The following is an 18,393-nucleotide window of genomic DNA, read 5'->3' as shown; positions in this document are numbered from 1 at the left end:
AACATGTCTAATCCACTTGTTGGTTTTTGTTTTCAGTTAGTTAGGGAGTGGCATATTTGTAATGTGCAGACTACTAAGAAGGACACATTATTCCTATCCTATTTTAGCAGTTTAGCAAAGTTTTAAAAGAAATTTGTATTCTTAAAAAAAACACCAAAATTATTATTATTTTTTTATTATACTTTAAGTTTTAGGGTACATGTGCACAACGTGCAGGTTTGTTACATATGTGTGCATGTGCCATGTTGGTGTGCTGCACCCAGTAACTCGTCATTTACATTAGGTATATCTCCTAATGCTATCCCTCCCCCCTTCCCCCATCCCACAACAGGCCCCGGTGTGTGATGTTCCCCTTCCTGTGTCCATGTATTCTCATTGTTCAATTCCCACCTATGAGTGAGAACATGCGGTAAAAACACCAAAATTCTTAAGTCTACTTTTCTGGTAGCCATGTTTGATTTGCTAGATGAAATAGGAAATACATTTTGCATAAATGGACCTTCCATTTGCAATAGGGATTTTTTTTTGTTTGTTTGTTTTTTGAGACAGAGTCTCGCTCTGTCACCCAGGCCGGAGTGCAGTGGCACGATCTCAGCTCACTGAAACCTCTACCTCCCGGGTTCAAGTGATTCTCCTGCCTCAGCCTCCCGAGTAGCTGGGCTTACAGGCATGCACCACCATGCCCAGCTAATTTTTGTATTTTCAGTAGAGACAGGGTTTCACCATGTTGGTCAGGTTGGTCTTGAACTCCTGACCTCAAATGATCCACCTGCCTCAACCTCCCAAAGTGCTGGGATTATAGGCATGAGCCACCGGGCTCGGCCAGCAATCGGGATTTTTAAAGTATAGAATTCTCTCTTTTTTTTTTTTTTTTATCGAGACGGAGTCTCGCTCTGTCACCCAGGCTGGAGGGCAGTGGTGCTATCTGGACTCACTGCAATCTCTGCCTCCTGGGTTCAAGCAGTTCTCGTGCCTCAGCCTCCCTCCCTGGGATTACAGGCGTTTGCCACTGCGCTTGGCTAATTTTTTTGGTTTTTTTTTTTTTTTTGAGACAGAGTCTTGCTCTGTCAGCCAGGCTGGAGTGCAGTGGCGCGATTTCGACTCACTGCAACCTCTGCCTCCCAGATTCAAGGGATTCTTGTGCCTCAGCCTCCCAAGTAGCTGAGATTACAGGCGTGTGCCACCATGCCTGGCTAATTTTTGTATTTTTAGTAGAGACGGGGTTTCACCATGTTGGCCAGGCTGGTCTTGAACTTCTGACCTCAGGTGATCTGCCCGCCTTGGCCTCCCAAAGTGCTGGAATTACAGGCATGAGCCACCGAGCCCGGCCTTTTTTGTGTGTTTTCAGTAGAGACGGGGTTTCACCATGTTGGCCAGTCTGGTCTCGAACTCCTGACCTCAAATGATCCGCCTGCCTCGGCTTCCCAAAGTGCTGGGATTACTGGTGTGAGCCACTGCACCTGGCCAAAATTCTCTTTCTTTTGATTGCTTTTGTGTCTTCACATAAATTCTGATTTTCCTTTTTTTTTTAAAAAAAAAAAACCTCTTCAATTGCTTTCTCAGAAAGAAGTGAGAAAGTAAGAGATTGCATGTAAGATATCATGAAATCATACATGTGATGTGTGTATGTTTAAACTGCTACAAATAAAAGATTTTTACTTGTTGAAGGAGGGAGACCAAGAATGATAATAATAGTTATGACTATTGGCATATTACCCTTTGTTATTTGAGAAATTAAAAGAGAGATCTAATTATGTACTTAACTAATTATGTACTCATGGCCTACAGGTAGAGAGTGGAAATAGAAATGAGGGGAAAATAATGGGAAAAATGGCATTTAAAAAAGGCTCTTTGTCAACGTTTGCTTGGAGGACTCTAATTTTAATTTTATGATCCCAAGCATATTATAAAAGCAAGATAATATACAGTTGTGATATGAAAGTCTTAAGTTGAAAATTGTGACATTTAAATAGAACACGTACTTGTTTTTCTCATTCCCAAATATTTGCTATTGAGCAAACTTTGGATTACTTAAAAAATCCATACCAAATAAAGTTGCTTAATTACTAAAAGGTGATTTTACTTCTCTCTAAATTCTACCCATACTTACTTTGGAAGTCCCACCACGTTCTTATAAAATAATTTAATTTTGTTGAGATTTTTCCGCAATGTGATATGTACTAAATTGATACTCAGCAGTCTGCTTAAAATATTGTCTCAAAGGTTCATGCCATGTAACTGTTCCTCTCCCTCATGGAGCTTATATTGAGTATAATCCATCTAGTGTTTCCAGGAATTAACCTAAGCATTCCACTGAATTTCACACTAATACCCTATTCCTATTAGGAGAACTCTATTATAGCCTCAAACATTTGGTTTGTTGGTATGTGCCAAACATGTTTGGAGGCTTACTACATGCCGTATCTCATTTAATCCTCATGACTCTATGAGGAGGGTACCAATATTATTCCCATTTTATAGACGAGGAAACTGAGGCACAGAATTTAGTTAAATCTAATTTGTCCAAGGTTATTGTAAACACTGAAGGTCAGATTTAAGCCTAGACAATTTAACTCCCTATATAAAAGTTACAGATAAAAAATATCATTTTAATTTTTACTGAGCCTTATTTTTTGTTCGAATTCAGATTCTTGCATAAGTGGTAATGCTGTTGTATTTAAAAGCTGTTCTTGTGCAGCAGAGCAGTAAACTATGTCATTTAACTCATGTGTCAATTAAAATACTTTCCTGATTCACTAAAATGAGTGGATGACAGAAGCCAAAAGTAATCACAATAAAAATATTTAATATTAATGTGCTTAAACACATAAGCATATAACGTGTGCATAATATTACTTTTTTTTTTTTTTTTTTTTGAGACAGAGTCTCGCTCTTTCACCCAGGCCAGAGTGCAGTGGCGCGATCTTGGCTCACTGCAAGCTCTGCCTCCCAGGTTCACGCCATTCTCCTGCCTCAGCCTCCTGAGTGAGTAGCTGGGACTACAGGCACCCGCCACCGCGTCCGGCTAATTTTTTGTATTTTTCGTAGAGACAGGGTTTCACTGTGTTAGCCAGAATGGTCTCGATCTCCTGACCTCGTGATCCGCCCACCTCGGCCAAGTGCTGGGATTACAGGCGTGATAATTTTACTTTTGATTCTTTTTTAAGAGATGGGGTCTCGCCCTGTCACCCAGGCTGGAGTGCAGTGGCACAATCTCATCTCACTGCACCCTCGATCTCCTGGCCAGGCTCAAGCAATCTTCCTACCTCAGCCCTCTGAGTAGCTGGGACTACAGGTGTGTGCCACCATGCCTGGCTATTTTTTATGTTTTTTGTAGACAGGGTTTCACCATGTTGCCCAGGCTGTTCCCAGCTTGCCTTGGGCTCCCAAAGTGCTGGGATTACAGGTATGAGCCACCACGCCCAGCTGCTTTTGATTCTTAATTCAAGATATCTATAAACTTTATTTTATTTTATTTTATTTTGAGACAGAGTTTAGCTCTTGTTGCCCAGGCTGGAGTGCAGTGACGCGATCTCGGCTCACCGCAACCTCCGCCTCCCGGATTCAAGCCATTCTGCCTCAGCCTTCCGAGTAGCTGGAATTACAGGCGTGCACTACCACACCCGGCTAATTTTGTATTTTTACTAGAGGCAGGGTTTCTCCATGTTGGTCAGGCTGGTTTCAAACTCCTGACCTCAGGTGATCCGCTTGTCTCGGCTTCCCAAAGTGCTGGGATTATAGGCGTGAGCCACCATGCCTGGCCCAGCTGCATACTCTTAACAGAAATCCATTTAACTTAGTCTGTAAGAATTTCAAACTCCTGAGGCAGTCTCTGATTTTTTTAAATAAATATTGCTCAAAAAAAGACAATATATTTTGTGTTGCACTTGATAATTACAGAATTATTTTACATATATTGTATCATGTATTCTTCATAACAGCTTGCTATTGTTATTTACATTTTATCGATGAGAAAGCTGTAAAGGTGAGAGACAGGAGTTTACTTCCTCAAAGTCATACAGTGAGCTGAGGCAGAGCCAGGATTCAAACATTTATTTGTCTTATAATAACCTAATATATGTAATATATGCCTGAATCACACAGGGACAAATAATGAAATTTTAAAAATGTTAAAATATGGTTTTAAAATGTAAAAGTAGCCCTAAACAGCAATAGATTTGCAACGTATTCATCACAGGAGGAAAAGTTTAAATGTGGTGCTCGAGAATATTTTGGCTACTTTATAAGACTAACGCCGGAAGTGGAGAATAACTGCTTCAAATAATCAGTTGTTTTATTGGTGCAAATTTTTGGTTGGGAGAAGACAATAGAAAGCTATTATTTTTCAGTTTCAAAGGAGAAAGAAGAAGCCATATTTCATCCTTTGAAAGTAGCAGTTAGGCGTAAACAAGGTCATAGATCCATGGCTTTTTGTTTCTTTCTTCAAGTAGACTTAAGTTCGACTTTCCTACAACATGTAGCTGGTAAATACAGGCTTGATTTTTGCCAAAAGATTGTTTGACTTCCTGAAACTAACAGATAACTCTTGTATTCAAAAAATAAATGTAATGGATATAAAGACTGGTAAGAAGTATTTTCTTTTCTTTTCATTTTTGAGACACAGTTTCACTCTGTCGCCCAGGCTGGAGTGCAGTGGTGCGACCGTGGCTCACAGCAACCTCCGCCTCCTGGGTTCAAGTGATTCTCCTGCCTCAGCCTCCCAAGTAGCTGAGATTAAGGCGCCCACCACCCCTGGCTAATTTTTGTGTTTTTAGTAGAGACAGGTTTTTGCCATGTTGGCCAGGCTGGTCTCCAACTCTTGACCTCAGGTGAGTTGCCCACCTCAGGCCTCCCAAAGTGTTGGGATTAGAGGCGTGAGCCTCTGTGCCCAGCCAGAAGTCAGAAATATTTTCATTTTTGCATTTCAGTTCAGATTTGGGCCATTTAGATTTATTTTGCCATGGTAAATAAAAAAGTAAGAGACTTAAGATTCATTAAATACCCATGACTACCTTGTAAGCATAGTTTTTATTTTCTGAAACTTTGTTTTATAACTATGTGAGTTCTGCATTACCAGTCTTAGTAAAAAGAGATATTTCCTATCTGATTAGGATACAAAGAGATTCAGGAAAAGACAACAGACATCCTAACAGTACAAGATCAGATAGAATGAAAGGAAGAGGAGGATTTGCAACTTAAACCTTTTATGTGTACCAGCCTTCCAATGTAAGGATATTAAAAAGTAAATATTTATGAGTTATATCTCCTCTTTAATTAGTTGTGAGATCTGTAAAAAGAGAAATATATTTTAGTTTGATAAGTTTTAGTTATGTCACAGTTAATGTGTTGGTCAGCAATGAACTGTAATTTAAAAAATTTTTAGCAGTAAACAGGAAAATTAGAGAATTATAGTATTTCATGGAAATTTTAAGGTTCATTTCTTACTTTCCTAGTGATTGTTTCTCCCTGGCTGGTTTTCAAAAGCATTTGGGGAGTTTTGTGTTTAAAACAGTTTCTTTGGCTTCATCCTGGAGTTTCTGATTCATTGAGCCTTGGGTAGAATCTCAAAATCTGTATTATTTTTAATTTCCAAATGATTCCAGTTGATAGGTCCAGCAGATCTAACCCTCTTTCAAACACAAAGCAGGTCTTCCTTGTTGGAAGAAAGAAATGGCCAATTAAAAAAAAAATCCTAATTTCTATTAAAAAAATTTTTTTTCTTCCTGTCTGGCTGAGGATGGCAGAAAAATCCTAATTTCTAAAAAAAATTCCTAAACAATATTATTTTCTGAATCCATTTACCTTCTTTTTTCTTTCTGTTTCTTTTTGTTTGTTTGTTTTGTTTTTTGAGACAGTCTCACTCCATTGCCCAGGCTGGAGTGCAGTAGCACAATCTCGGCTCACTGCAACCTCCACCTCCTGGGTTCAAGCAATTCCTGCCTCAGCCTCCTAAGTAGCTTGGACTACAGGTATGTGCCACCATTAATGCCTGGCTAATTTTTGTATTTTTTTGTAGAGACGGGGTTTCACCATGTTGGCCGGGCTGGTCTCGAACTCCTGACCTCAAATGATCCACCTGCCTCGGCCTCCCAAAGTGCTGGGATTACAGGTGTGAGCCACTGTGCTGGGCTTCTTTTTTCTTTTTGAATTTACCCTGTTTCATCAATCCTGAGGTATACTTTTTTCATGAAATCTCTGAAATCAAGGTGCCTTTAATAATCAGTGGCATCTAACATTTGTGGTAATTGAGACATGGTTATGTGAAAACCTTCTATTGATACCTGGCAAGATCATTGACTGCAAGTATTAGAGTATCTTAGATTCAATGAAGTACAGTATTTTCCTTCTATTGTAGTTAACAATTTTGAGAGAGTTTAAAGTTTTGAGTCAATACAAAGTCTAGATTTTAATTTCTGCTGTACCATATTTTAGCAGTTCAGCCCTTCTGTAAATAGTTTTTTGTGTTTTTTGTTTGTTTTTTACAGACGAGGTCTTGCTTTATCACCTAGGCTAGAGTGTAGTGATATGATCCCAGCTCACTGCAGCCTGTATTCCTGGGCTCAGTGAAGCGATCCTGAAGCGATCCTCTCGCTTCAGCCTCGCAAGTAGCTAGTATTACAGGTGCATGCTGCCATGCCTAGCTAGTTTAAACAATTTTTTTCTAGAGACAGTCTTGTTCAAGTGATGCACCCACTTTGACCTCCCAAAGTGCTGGGATTACAGAAGTGAGCACCATGCTTGGCCTATGAATTAGTCTTGACTTCTGGTTAGCCTAACCCTGAAGAAATCTCTCTCTAGTATCTTTTGTGGAAAGTTGGTCAATCCTTTCCTGCACAGCAAAAAGGTGGTCTCTAGATGTCTGCCTGGGATGCCTGTGAAATTTCTAACTAGAAATGGACAGTGCTAAAACTTAGAGTTTTCAGACACCATATACTACACTTTTATATCTCTTAGCTCTACCCCTGTATTTTCCATATGCAGCTCAAGTGAGTTAGCAAGACCTAGCTCTGCTTCCATGAATCCACCTGGAGTTTTTCAATCCCAGAGGTGCAATTGGATCAGATGATAAACTTTATATCAAATTTCAGAAGAAAATGGTTACTAACTCAAGTCCTTTAAAAGTTCAATAGTATATTGGCTTCCTCATATCTGATTTTTTATTTCTTTTATTTTCCTTTTTTTTTTTTGAGACAGGGTTCTGCTCTGTTGCCCAGGCTGGAGTGCAATGGCGCAATCACAGCTCACTGCAGCCTTGACCTCCCAGGCTCAAGGGTTCTTCCCCCTTCAACCTCCCAAAGAGCTGGGATTACAGGCATGAGCCACTGTGCCCAGCCTTCATGTTTATCTCTAATTACAAATTGAACTGAATTTAAAAGTAGAATTGTTGAATATTTAATGTAGTAAAAATTAGTCTTTCTTAGGTAAAAATAGAATAATCAGTAGGCAAGGTTGTGGCATATTATTGATAGTTTTGCAGTTCACTTTTGTGAATTGGCCGTATCTCTGAGTTTTAGTCAGTTTCAGAGAACTGAGATGACAGTGTTAAACTATTCTTCACTTAGAAATCAGTGAAAATGAAAACCCTTACCATAAAAGACTTATACTACCTCTTTAAACTTAAACTGTATTCTGTCTGCTCACTAAGAAAGATACATATAATTACATATTGTAATATATAACAACATATTGTATATATATTAAATATACATAATCCTTTTCATGTATATTCTCAGCCTTCAAAGAAAAACCTCCGTATCCACCAAGTCAGGCTCAAGCAGCTCTTCAAGACAGTCCCCCTGAAGAGTACTCCTATAAGAAATCAATAAGAAACCTGTTTAAAAACATTCCTTTTGTCCTTCTGTTGATCACTTATGGTAAGTGGTTTTCTTGTACTTTCTTTAATGTCTGTGTGAGCCTTTCAGCATTGTGGATTCTTTTCAGTTAACCTACTGGTTTGAACTTCAATGAGATTGGCCTGTTAACTCTATAGCATAATCATGAACTTAAATTTTAAACTAAAAGCAGAAAATCCAGGATGGATCTTCTTACATGTTTTTAAAAATAATAATTTTTAAAAGGTAGTTTTCGGCCAGGTGTGATGGCTCATGCTGGTAATCTCAGCACTTGAGTTGGCCGAGGTGTGTGGATCACTTGATGTCAGGAGTTCGGGACTAGCCTGGTGAACACGGTGAAACCCCATCTCTACTAAAAATACAAAAATTAGCTGGGCGTTGTGGCACACGCCTGTAATCCCAGCTACTTGGGTGGCTGAGGCAGGAGAATCGCTTGAACCTAGAAGGCAGAGGTTGCAGTGAGCCAAGATTGTGCCACCGCACTCCAGCCTGGGCAATAGAGTGAGACTATCTCAAAAAAAAAAAAAAAAAAAAAAAAAAAAAGAAAGAAAAGAAAAGAAAACTAGTTCTCAAATAGAGAAACTCGGTCTTCTTTTGTGAGTTCTCATGGAGTATTTTAGGCCATTTGTGAACTATAGTTATCCTGATGTAAGCAGGTGGGAAATGCTATCAACAATACCTTTCTTTGACACTGTGAAAGCTGGCATCTGTTTTGACTACTCAGTCAAAACTAGATATTAAGGAGCTCACCTTAACCAGTTCTGACATCTAAGAAAATTCTCTCTCTCCAGATCTTTCAGGATAGCTGACAGATATTCATCCTGACACTAGCTTTGACTGCAGACACCAACACACTTGGTTTTCTTCAGAGTTTTCTGACAGTTCATTCTTTGTTTCTTGTGTTAGCACCATTTACATGAACACTAGCACTCCCTATTTCTGTCTTACTTGCCTCCAGAAATCACTCACTGCTATTCTCTGTTTCACATTTTTTGGGGACCTAGTACATAAATGTTTTACAAGTTGTAACAGATTAAGTCCTGACCTAAACTATTTTTATCAGGATTAGTTCCTTTTTTTTTCAGTAGAAATTGCTAATCACCAAAGTTGAACATTTAATCTAATAAATTCCCATATTCCCATATCCTGTGTATGCCATCATCCAGCTTCAACAGTTATCAACATTTTGCCATTCTTGCTTCATCTATTTCCTCCAGTTTTTTTCTCGGAATGTATTTTTTTGAGACAGAGTTTTGCTCTTGTTGTCCAGACTGGAGTGCAGTGGCGCGATCTCAGCTCATTGCAACCTCCGCCTCCCAGGTTCAAGCAATTCTCCTGCCTCAGCCTCCCAAGTAGCTGGGATTACAGGCGCCCGCAACCATGCCTGGCTAATTTTTCATATTTTTAGTAGAGATGGGGTTTCACCATGTTGGCCAGGTTGGTCTCAAACTCCTGACCTCAGGTGATCTGCCCGCCTTGGCCTCCGAAAGTACTGGGATTACAGGCGTGAGCCAACACGCCCGGCCTTTCTTGGAATATTTTAAAGCAAATCCCAGATGCCATATCGTCTCATCCTTATATATTAATACTTTTGCATGACATAGTTCATTTTCTTAATTTTGCTGGTTACCTCCTTGTTTAGGTTAAACCTAAAATTCCTAATTAGATATAGAGAAAATATAGTGGCTTATTGTTAAATAGTAGAGCAAATTCATTTCTTTTGCCTGTCATTTAAGGTGGCTTTTTTCTTTTTCTTTTTTTTGAGATGGAATCTTGCTCTGTCGCCCAGGTTGGAGGACAGTGGCACGATCTCGGCTCACTGCAACCTCCGCCTCTCAGGTTCAAGCAATTCTCCTGCCTCAGCCTCCCTAGTAGCTGAGATGACAGGCACACACCACCACGCCCAGCTAATTTTTGTTTTTTTAGTAGAGGCAGGGTTTCACCATGTTGACCAGGCTGGTCTCAAACTCCTGACCTTGTGATCCTCCTTCCTTGGCCTCCCAAAATGCTGGGATTACAGGCGTGAGCCACCGCATCTGGCCTGGCTTTTTTCTTATCACTCTTTTATCACTCACTTTCCCAATACAAAATTCTCTTTCAGCCACACTTATAACCAACCCCTGTCACAGACATACACACACACACACACACACAGAGACACATCTCCACATGCATATACACTGTTAATTCTAGTCTCTGTAATTTTGTGCCAATATTTCTTTTATTGGAAATGTGCTTCTTTTTTCTGTAAGCAATCCTATAAGAGCTAGCTTAATGTTTGCCTCACTTATTGTTCATTCTTGCCTCTAGAAAGAGGCATGATATATGATTTCTGCCCATAGGAAATTGATTGTCTAATTGGGGAGATAATATAAACATCTGAAAAGCAACAATATAGTCGGTATTTATCAAAAGGATAACAACACAAGATAAGTTGTATGGCAAGTGCATGCTGAAGGCCTTCATTGAGGCCTATCATTGAGAAAGGATAAATGAAGGGAAGGCCTAGGGATGGCAGGGAGTGGTTGAGCTGGGCCTTGAAGAGAGGATTGGATTTGAATAGACAAAGGGGAGGAAGAAAATGGCACCATCGAGGATGTTAGATGGTGCCTTCAGTGAACACTCAGATATCTGAGGAGTTTTGGTGTCTTTGATACCACATCACTTAATACTTACTGGGGCCAGGCACAGTGGCTCATTCCTATAATCTCAACACTTTGGGAGGCCAGGGTGGGTGGATCACTTGAGGCCAGTTCAAGACCAGCCTGGCCAACATGGCAAAACCCTGTGTCTACTAAAAATACAAAAATTAGGTGGGTATGGTGGGTGTGCACCTGTAGTCCCAGCTACTCGGGAGGCTGAGGCAGGAGAATCGCTTGAACCCAGGATGCAGAGGTTGCAGTAAGCTGAGATTGTGCCACTGCACTCCAGCCTAGGTGACGGAGCAAGACTCCATCTGAGAAAAAAAAAAACCCAAAAAACTTGACTATACATAAATGATTAAGTTAATTGCAATCTCGGTTGTTGCGGGAAGCCAGGAACCCCGAACGGAGGGACCGACTGAAGCCATGGCAGAAGAACATAAATTGTGAAGATTTCACGGATATTTATTAGTTCCCCAAATTAATACTTTTATAATTTCTTGCCCCTGTCTTTACTGCAATCTCTGAACATAAATTGTGAAGATTTCATGGACACTTATCACTTCCCCAGTCAATACCCTCGTGATTTCCTATGCCTGTCTTTACTTTAATCTCTTAATCCTGTCATCTTTGTAAGCTGAGGAGGATGTATGTTGCCTCAGGACCCTGTGATGATTGCGTTAACTGCACAAATTGTTTGTAGAGCATGTGTGTTTAAACAAAATAAAATCTGGGCACCTTGAAAAAAGAACAGGATAACAGCAATGTTCAGGGAACAAGAGAGATAACCTTAAACTCTGACCACTGGTGAGCCGGGCGGAACAGAGCCATATTTCTCTTCTTTCAAAAGCAAATGGGAGAAATATCGCTGAATTCTTTTTCTCAGCAAGGAACATCCCTGAGAAAGAGAATGCATCCCTGAGGGTAGGCCTCTAAAATGGCCGCTTCCGGGGGTGGCTGTCTTTTATGGTTGAAGCTGTAGGAATGAAATAAGCCCCAGTCTCCCATAGCGCTCCCAGGCTTATTAAGACGAGGAAATTCCCGCCTAATAAATTTTGGTCAGACCAGTTGTCTGCTCTCAAACCCTGTCTCCTGATAAGGTGTTATCAATGACAGTGCATGCTGGGAACTTCATTAACAATTTTAATTTTGCCCTGGTCCTGTGGTCCTGTGATCTCACCCTGCCTCCATTTGCCTTGTGATATTCTATTACCTTGTGAAGCACGTGATCCCTGTGACCCACACCCCATTCATACACTCTCTCCGCTTTTGAAAACCACTAATAAAAACTTGCTGGTTTTACAGCTCAGGGGGCATCATGGAACCTGCCGACATGTGATGTCTTCCCCGGATGCCCAGCTTTAAAATTTCTGTCTTTTGTACTCTGTCCCTTTATTTCTCAGACCGGCTGACACTTAGGGAAAATAGAAAAGAACCTACGTGAAATATCGGGGGTGAATTTTGCCTGATATCTGGCTGAATTTCCCCCAATATTCGGTTTTGTTGGTTTCTCACTCTGTAACCCAGGCTGGAGTGCAGTGGCATGATCTTGGCTCACTGCAACCTCCACCTCCCAGGTTCAAGCGATTCTCTTGCCTCAGCTTCATGAGTAGCTGGGACTACAGGCATGTGCTACCACACTTGGCTAATTTTTGTGTTTTTAGTAGAGATGGGGTTTTGCTATGTTAGCCAGGTTGGTCTTGAATTCCTGACTTCAGGCATCACCTAGGTATTAAGCCTAGCATCCATTAGCTATTATTCCTGATGCTCTTTCTCCCCCAAACCCCAAAGGTCCCAATGTGTGTTGTTTCCACCCCCGTGCACCATGTGTCCATGTGTTCTCATCATTTTGTTCCCACTTATAAGTGAGAACATGTTGTGGTTGGTTTTCTGTTCTTGCCTTAGTTTGCTGAGAATAACTGCTTCCAGCTCCATCCATGTCCCTGCAAAGGACATGATCTCATTTCTTTTTTTTTGAGACGGAGTTTCACTCTTATTGCCCAGGCTGGAGTGCACACAATCTCAGCTCACTGTAACCGCTGCCCCCAGGTTCAGGTGATTCTCCTGCCTTAGCCTCCCGAGTAGCTGGGATTACAGGCATGTGCCAACACGTCCAGCTAATTTTTGTATTTTTAGTAGAGACAGGGTTTCACCATGTTGGTCAGGCTGGTCTTGAACTCCTGACCTCAGGTGATCCACTGCCTCAGCCTCCCAAAGTGCCAAGATTACAGGCGTGAGCCACCGCGCCCGGCCTGATCTCATTTCTTTTTGGCTGCATAGTATTCCATGGTGTAAACATACCAGATTTTCTTTATCCAGTCTGTTATTGATGGGCATTTGGGTTGATTCCATGTCTTTGCTATTGTGAATAGTGCTGCAGTGAACATACATGTGCATGTATCTTTATAATAGAACGATTTATATTCCTTTGGGTGTATACCCACTAATGGGATTGATGGGTCAAATGGTATTTCTGCTTCTATATCTTGGAAATTGTCACCCTGTCTTCTACAATGGTTGAATTGATTTATACCCCCTCCAGTGGTGTAAAAGTGTTCCTTTTTCTCCACAACCTTGCCAGCATCTGTTGTTTCTTGACATTTTAATAATCACCATTCTGACTGACATGAAATGGTATCTCATTGTGGTTTTGATTTGCATTTCTCTAATTATCAGTGATGTTGAGCTTTTTTTTTCATGTTTGTTGGCCACATAAATGTCTTTTTTTTTTTTTTTTTTTTTTTTTTGAGACGGAGTCTCACTCTGTTGCCCAGACTGGAGTGCAGTGGCGCGATCTTGGCTCACTGCAAGCTCTGCCTCCCGGGTTCACACCATTCTCCTGCCTCACCCTCCCTAGTAGCTGGGACTACAGGTGCCCGCCACCATGCCCAGCTAATTTTTTGTATTTTTCAGTAGAGATGGAGTTTCACTGTGTTAGCCAGGATGGTCTCGATCTCCTGACCTTATGATCCGCCTGCCTCGGCCTCCCAAAGTGCTGAGATTACAGGCGTGAGCCACCGCGCGTGGCCATGAATGTCTTTTGAGAAGTGTTTGTTCATGTCCTTTGCCCACTTTTTAATGAGGTTGTTTTTTTCTTGTAAATTTAAATTATTTGTAGACTCTAGATAATTAGACCTTTGTCAGATGGATAAATTGCAGAAATTTTCTCCCATTCTGTAAGTTGTCTGTTCACCCTGATGATAGTTTTTTTTTTTTGCTGTGCAGAAGCTCTTTAGTTTAATTAGGTGCCAACGAATGAACTTTCTGAACCTGATAAAGCTTATCTACAAAGACCCTATAGCAAATATTATACTAAAGGCAAACGTTAGAGCCATTATCCTTAAGAATCAATAAGAAGTATCCTTAAGGATATTTATTGTCATCACTTCTGTTCAACATGTAACTGGAGGTCCTGGCTGGCTCACTAACACAAGAAAAAAGAAAAGGTATACGAAACAGAAAAAAGGTGTTATTGCTCATAATATGATTGTGCATATCAGAGGTCAGCAAACCGTGACCCATGAGCCGAATCTGGCCATTGCCTGTTTTTTTAATTAAAGTTTTGTTTGTCTACATATTGTCTATAGCTGCTTTTGAACTACCAGGGCAAGTTGAGTAGTTACATTAGTTACATTAGAGACCATATGTCCTACAAAGCTAACAAAGGTTTGCTACCTGGTCCTTTACAGAAAATGTTTGGTGGTCGCCCATCTAGTAAAATAATACAAGAGAGGCCGGGCGCTGTGGCTCATGCCTGTAATCCAAGCACTTTGGGAGGCTGAGGCGGGTGGATCACGAGGTCAGGAGATCGAGACCATCCTGGCTAACACGGTGAAACCCCGTCTCTCCTAAAAATACAAAAAATTAGCCAGGCGTGGTGGTGGGCACCTGTAGTCCCAGCTACTAGGAAGGCTGAGGCAGGAGAATGGCGTGAACGTGGGAGGTAGAGCTTGCAGTGAGCCGAGATGGCGCCACTGCATTCCAGCCTGGGCGACAGAGTGAGACTCCGTCTCAAAAAAAAAAAAAATACAAGGGAACCTAGAGACAGCTATTAAAACTAATAAGAATGAGTTAGCAAAGTTACTAAATAGCTGACAATGTGAAAATATCAATTGCATTCCTATGTATTTATAGGTATTGTATTCCTATGAAAAGATATCTTTTGTAATAACAACTAAAACTATAAAGATATCTTAGAATAAATATACCAAAAGAACTTCATAGAGAAAATTATAAAACATCGAAAGGTATAAAGGGAGATCTGCATCCTAGGCAATGTGGCAAAACCTCATCTCTACAAAAAAAATACAAAAATTAGCCAGACACAGTGGTCTGTGGCTGTAGTCCCAGCTACTTATGGGGCTGAGATAGGAGGATCGCTTGAGCCCAGGAGGTCAAGGCTGCAGTCAGCTGTGTTTGTGCCACTGCACTGCAGCCTAGGTGACAAAGTGAGATCCTGTCTCAAAAAAAAAAAAAAAAAAAACCTAAATAATTTATTTTTTCTCCAGCCACCTCTCCCCTAAATAATTTAAATGGAGGGATATACCATGTTATGAAAGATTTAAAATTATAAAGGTGCCAGTTAATCCTTACAGGACCACTGTGTTATCAAATGCCAATTGTAGATTTGGGTTGATTTTAAAAAACCAGATACAGAAACTGCTTAGGAAATTAAACAGAGTTTACTTGTTGAAGGAATTATAAGGAGGAAGGAGTTGGGAAACACTGTGGAGGGTTCAACAGTATTTTCTGATAAAGTTCGAGTAGTTTCTCGACTTCATGTTCTTCACCAAAGGGGTCCAGAGTTAGGGATCATAATGTTTGTGTGAGGGTCACATCATACCTTTTAGACATGTCCCTGGTCCCCCTCCATGCCTAATATGATATATATAAGCTTGGAGCAGTCTTGCATGTGGGATACTGTGGATAAGGAATAATACTTCTAGAATAGAGCTTCAGGATCATATATGCAGTGTCCCAAACTCAGGACCCAAATGGACTAAGATAAAATTTTTTTGGAAAAAAATTATCTATAATAAAGTCTATAATATAAATAGATATCTTTATAGACTCTGTTGACCAAGCTGGAGTGTAGTGGTGTGATCTCTGCTCGCTGCAACCTTCACCTCCTGGGTTCAAACAATTCTTATGCCTCCGGCTCCGGAGTAGTTGAGACTACAGGGACGCACTACTATGCCCAGTTAATTTTTTGTATTTTTAGTAGAAATGGGGTTTTGCCATGTTGCCCAGGCTGGTCTCAAACTCCTGACCTCATGTGATCCACCCACCTTGATCTCCCAAAGTGCTGGGATTACAGGCATGAGCCACCACGCCCGGCCACATTTTTTTTTTTTGAGGTTGCACTATTTGGAGAAAAGATGATCCCTTACTATCCCAACTGTTGCTGTTTGCTATCTGAAACTTAGATACCATACTCTAGGTTCAGATAACATAGTATTTTTTTTTTTTTTGCTATTATAATTCTTCATCCAAATTCTTGCTATCCTTATTTCAGTATGTATTAGATTCAAAATCACCATAGGGTGCAGTGTAGTAGAGTACACTCAGGCCTGAGCACAGGCCTCATTTGTTATCCTCATCTTCCGCAGGCTAACCCAACCTGGTCCATGTGCGTTCCCGAGCTCAGTGGGAAGTTGAATAACAAAGGCCAGTTACCCAGGTGTTTTTGATAAGTGTTGTTAACAAGTTTTTAGACCAGCTATAGGTCTCATCCTTTAATCTCCAGTTTAAACAGGGATTGTAATGGAACAAACCAACTGTAAAAATTCCTGTGAGTGAAGTAAGGGCCAAGAACAACAAAGATAATTTTGATGAAGAACATGGTAAGGGACTTATTCTTAGTTATCAAAATTTATAAATCTATGGTAATTAAGATGCCATGAATAAGGGATAGACATCAGATCACTGGAACAGAATACAGAGCCCAGAGACCTACCTTGGGTGTCACTTGACCTAGGCTAGGTTATATTAATCCTGCTGGCCAGGTGCAGTGGCTCATACCTGTAATTCCAGCACTTTGGTAGGACAAGGCGGGCGGATCACCTGAGGTCAGGAATTCAAGACCAGTGTGGCCAACATGGTGAAACCCTGTCTCTAATAAAAATACAAAAATTAGCCAGGTGTGTTGGTGGGCGCCTGTTAATCCCAGCTACTCAGGAGGCTGAGGCAGGAGAATCCCTTGAGCCTGGGAGGTGGAGGTTGCAGTGAGCCGAGACCATGCTATTTCACTCCATCCTGAGCAACAGAGCGAGACTCCGTATAAAAAAAAAAAAAAAAGTCCTGCTCAAAAACTTTAGTGGCCTGAAACATGAAAAGTTTATTTCTTGCTAAAACTGCATGTCCAGTGTGAATTGGCAGCTAGTTTCTGCTCATCAAAGTTACTCAAGGATACAGCCTGACATCTCTGTAAATGCTTCCATGATTACTAAGGCAGAAAACAGGGAATGTCATCTTTGTTTATATTTAAAGTCATGTTGCCATGCCTAGAAAAATAAAAACTAGAATATTTGCAAACTGTATACATATAGGAAAACTTGAGGTTTTGCAGAAGAGGAACTATTTGGTAAATTGTCCCAGGATAATTGATTGTCCATATGGGAGAAATAAACTAAAATTAGATCTCTACATCATACCATGCATAAAAATGAATTGTAGTAGAGAACAAAGAGAAAAAATAAGAACTTTAAAGTTTTAGGAACAAATATAGGAGACCATCTTTAGTATTCTCAAAGAATTTCTTTGTCTTTTTTTTTTTTGAGACAGAGTCTCGCTCTATGGAATTCCTTTTTTTTGAGACAGAGTCTCTCTCTGTCACCCAGGCTGGAGTGCAGTGGCACAATCTCGGCTCACTGCAACCTCCGCCTCCCAGATTCAAGCAATTCTCCTGCCTCAACCTCCCCAGTAGCTGGGACTACAGGCACACGCCACTGCGCCTGGCTAATTTTTGTATTTTTAGTCGAGACGGGGTTTCACCATGTTGGCCAGACTGGTCACGAACTCCTTGGCCAGACTGGTGTCGAACTCCTGACCTCGTGATCCACCCACCTCGGCCTCCCAAAGTGTTGGGATTACACGCGTGAGCCACTGTGCCCAGCCAAGAATTTCTTAATGCAAAAAACATAAACCCTAAAGAAGTATATTGATAAATATTATTACATTAAAATAATCTTTTCTAGGAAGAAATTATTAAAAAAGGGAAAAGACAGGACTTAGACTATGAGAAAATTGTCTGCAATGCATATAACCAACAAAGGATTAGTATTAGTTAAAAATAACTCTTGCAAATGAGGAAGAGCAAACAATCCAAGGACACCAGAAGACATTTGTGTGTGTGTGTCTGTGTGTATTGTTCTTATGTGATATTCAGCCTTACCAGTAATCAAGGAAATACAAATCAAAGCCGGAGTAAGATGTAATATCACACACATTCACGTTGGCAAAATAATTTAAAATCTGGTGAAAACAAATTTGGCAAGGATGTGGAGCAGTAGGAACTCTGCTGGTAGTATGAACAGATAACAACTACTTTGAAGAGCGAATTGCTTATATCTAGAAAGTAGAAGGTCTATTCTAGATATATACTTAGAGAAGCCCTTATATATAAGAACAAAAACATAATACTCATTGCAGTCTTGTTTTAAACAGTGAAAAACTAAAAAAGAAACCGTTAAGTGTCTGTTGACAGGATGAGATAATTAAATTGAAGTATATTAATATAATAGAATACTGTACAACAGAAAACTAATGAACTACAACAAAAAATATCAACATGGGTACATCTCAAAACCACCTCAATATTGTGTAATAACAGCAAGTTGCAGATGGATACAAATAATATTTATATACATACAGAATACTTCTAATTGTTTATGAATATG

At 40.3% G+C, this 18,393-nt stretch overlaps 1 protein-coding gene across 4 annotated transcripts in view; it reads left to right on the top strand.

Moving 5' to 3' along the window:
* The window catches only part of FLVCR1 (FLVCR choline and heme transporter 1), a 42,218-nt gene that overhangs the window by 6,737 nt on the left and 17,088 nt on the right, over nucleotides 1-18,393 (top strand). For 2 of the 4 annotated variants that reach the window (XR_008510024.2, XM_054520702.2), the window contains exons 3-4: nucleotides 6,017-6,109; nucleotides 7,734-7,874. Coding sequence is in view for 2 of the 4 variants with exons in the window: in XM_054520702.2 (XP_054376677.1) it covers nucleotides 6,017-6,109; nucleotides 7,734-7,874 (234 nt within the window). In the remaining 2 variants the exon portion in view is untranslated. The remainder of the gene's footprint in view (nucleotides 1-6,016; nucleotides 6,110-7,733; nucleotides 7,875-18,393) is intronic. The other 2 variants (XR_008510029.2, XM_002809468.6) reach the window with 1 other exon arrangement.

The sequence above is a fragment of the Pongo abelii genome, chromosome 1 (assembly GCF_028885655.2).
Source record: "Pongo abelii isolate AG06213 chromosome 1, NHGRI_mPonAbe1-v2.0_pri, whole genome shotgun sequence".
NCBI lineage: Eukaryota > Metazoa > Chordata > Mammalia > Primates > Hominidae > Pongo > Pongo abelii.
Note: the sequence above shows the minus strand (reverse complement) of the source record. Positions and strands in the feature narration are given on the sequence as shown.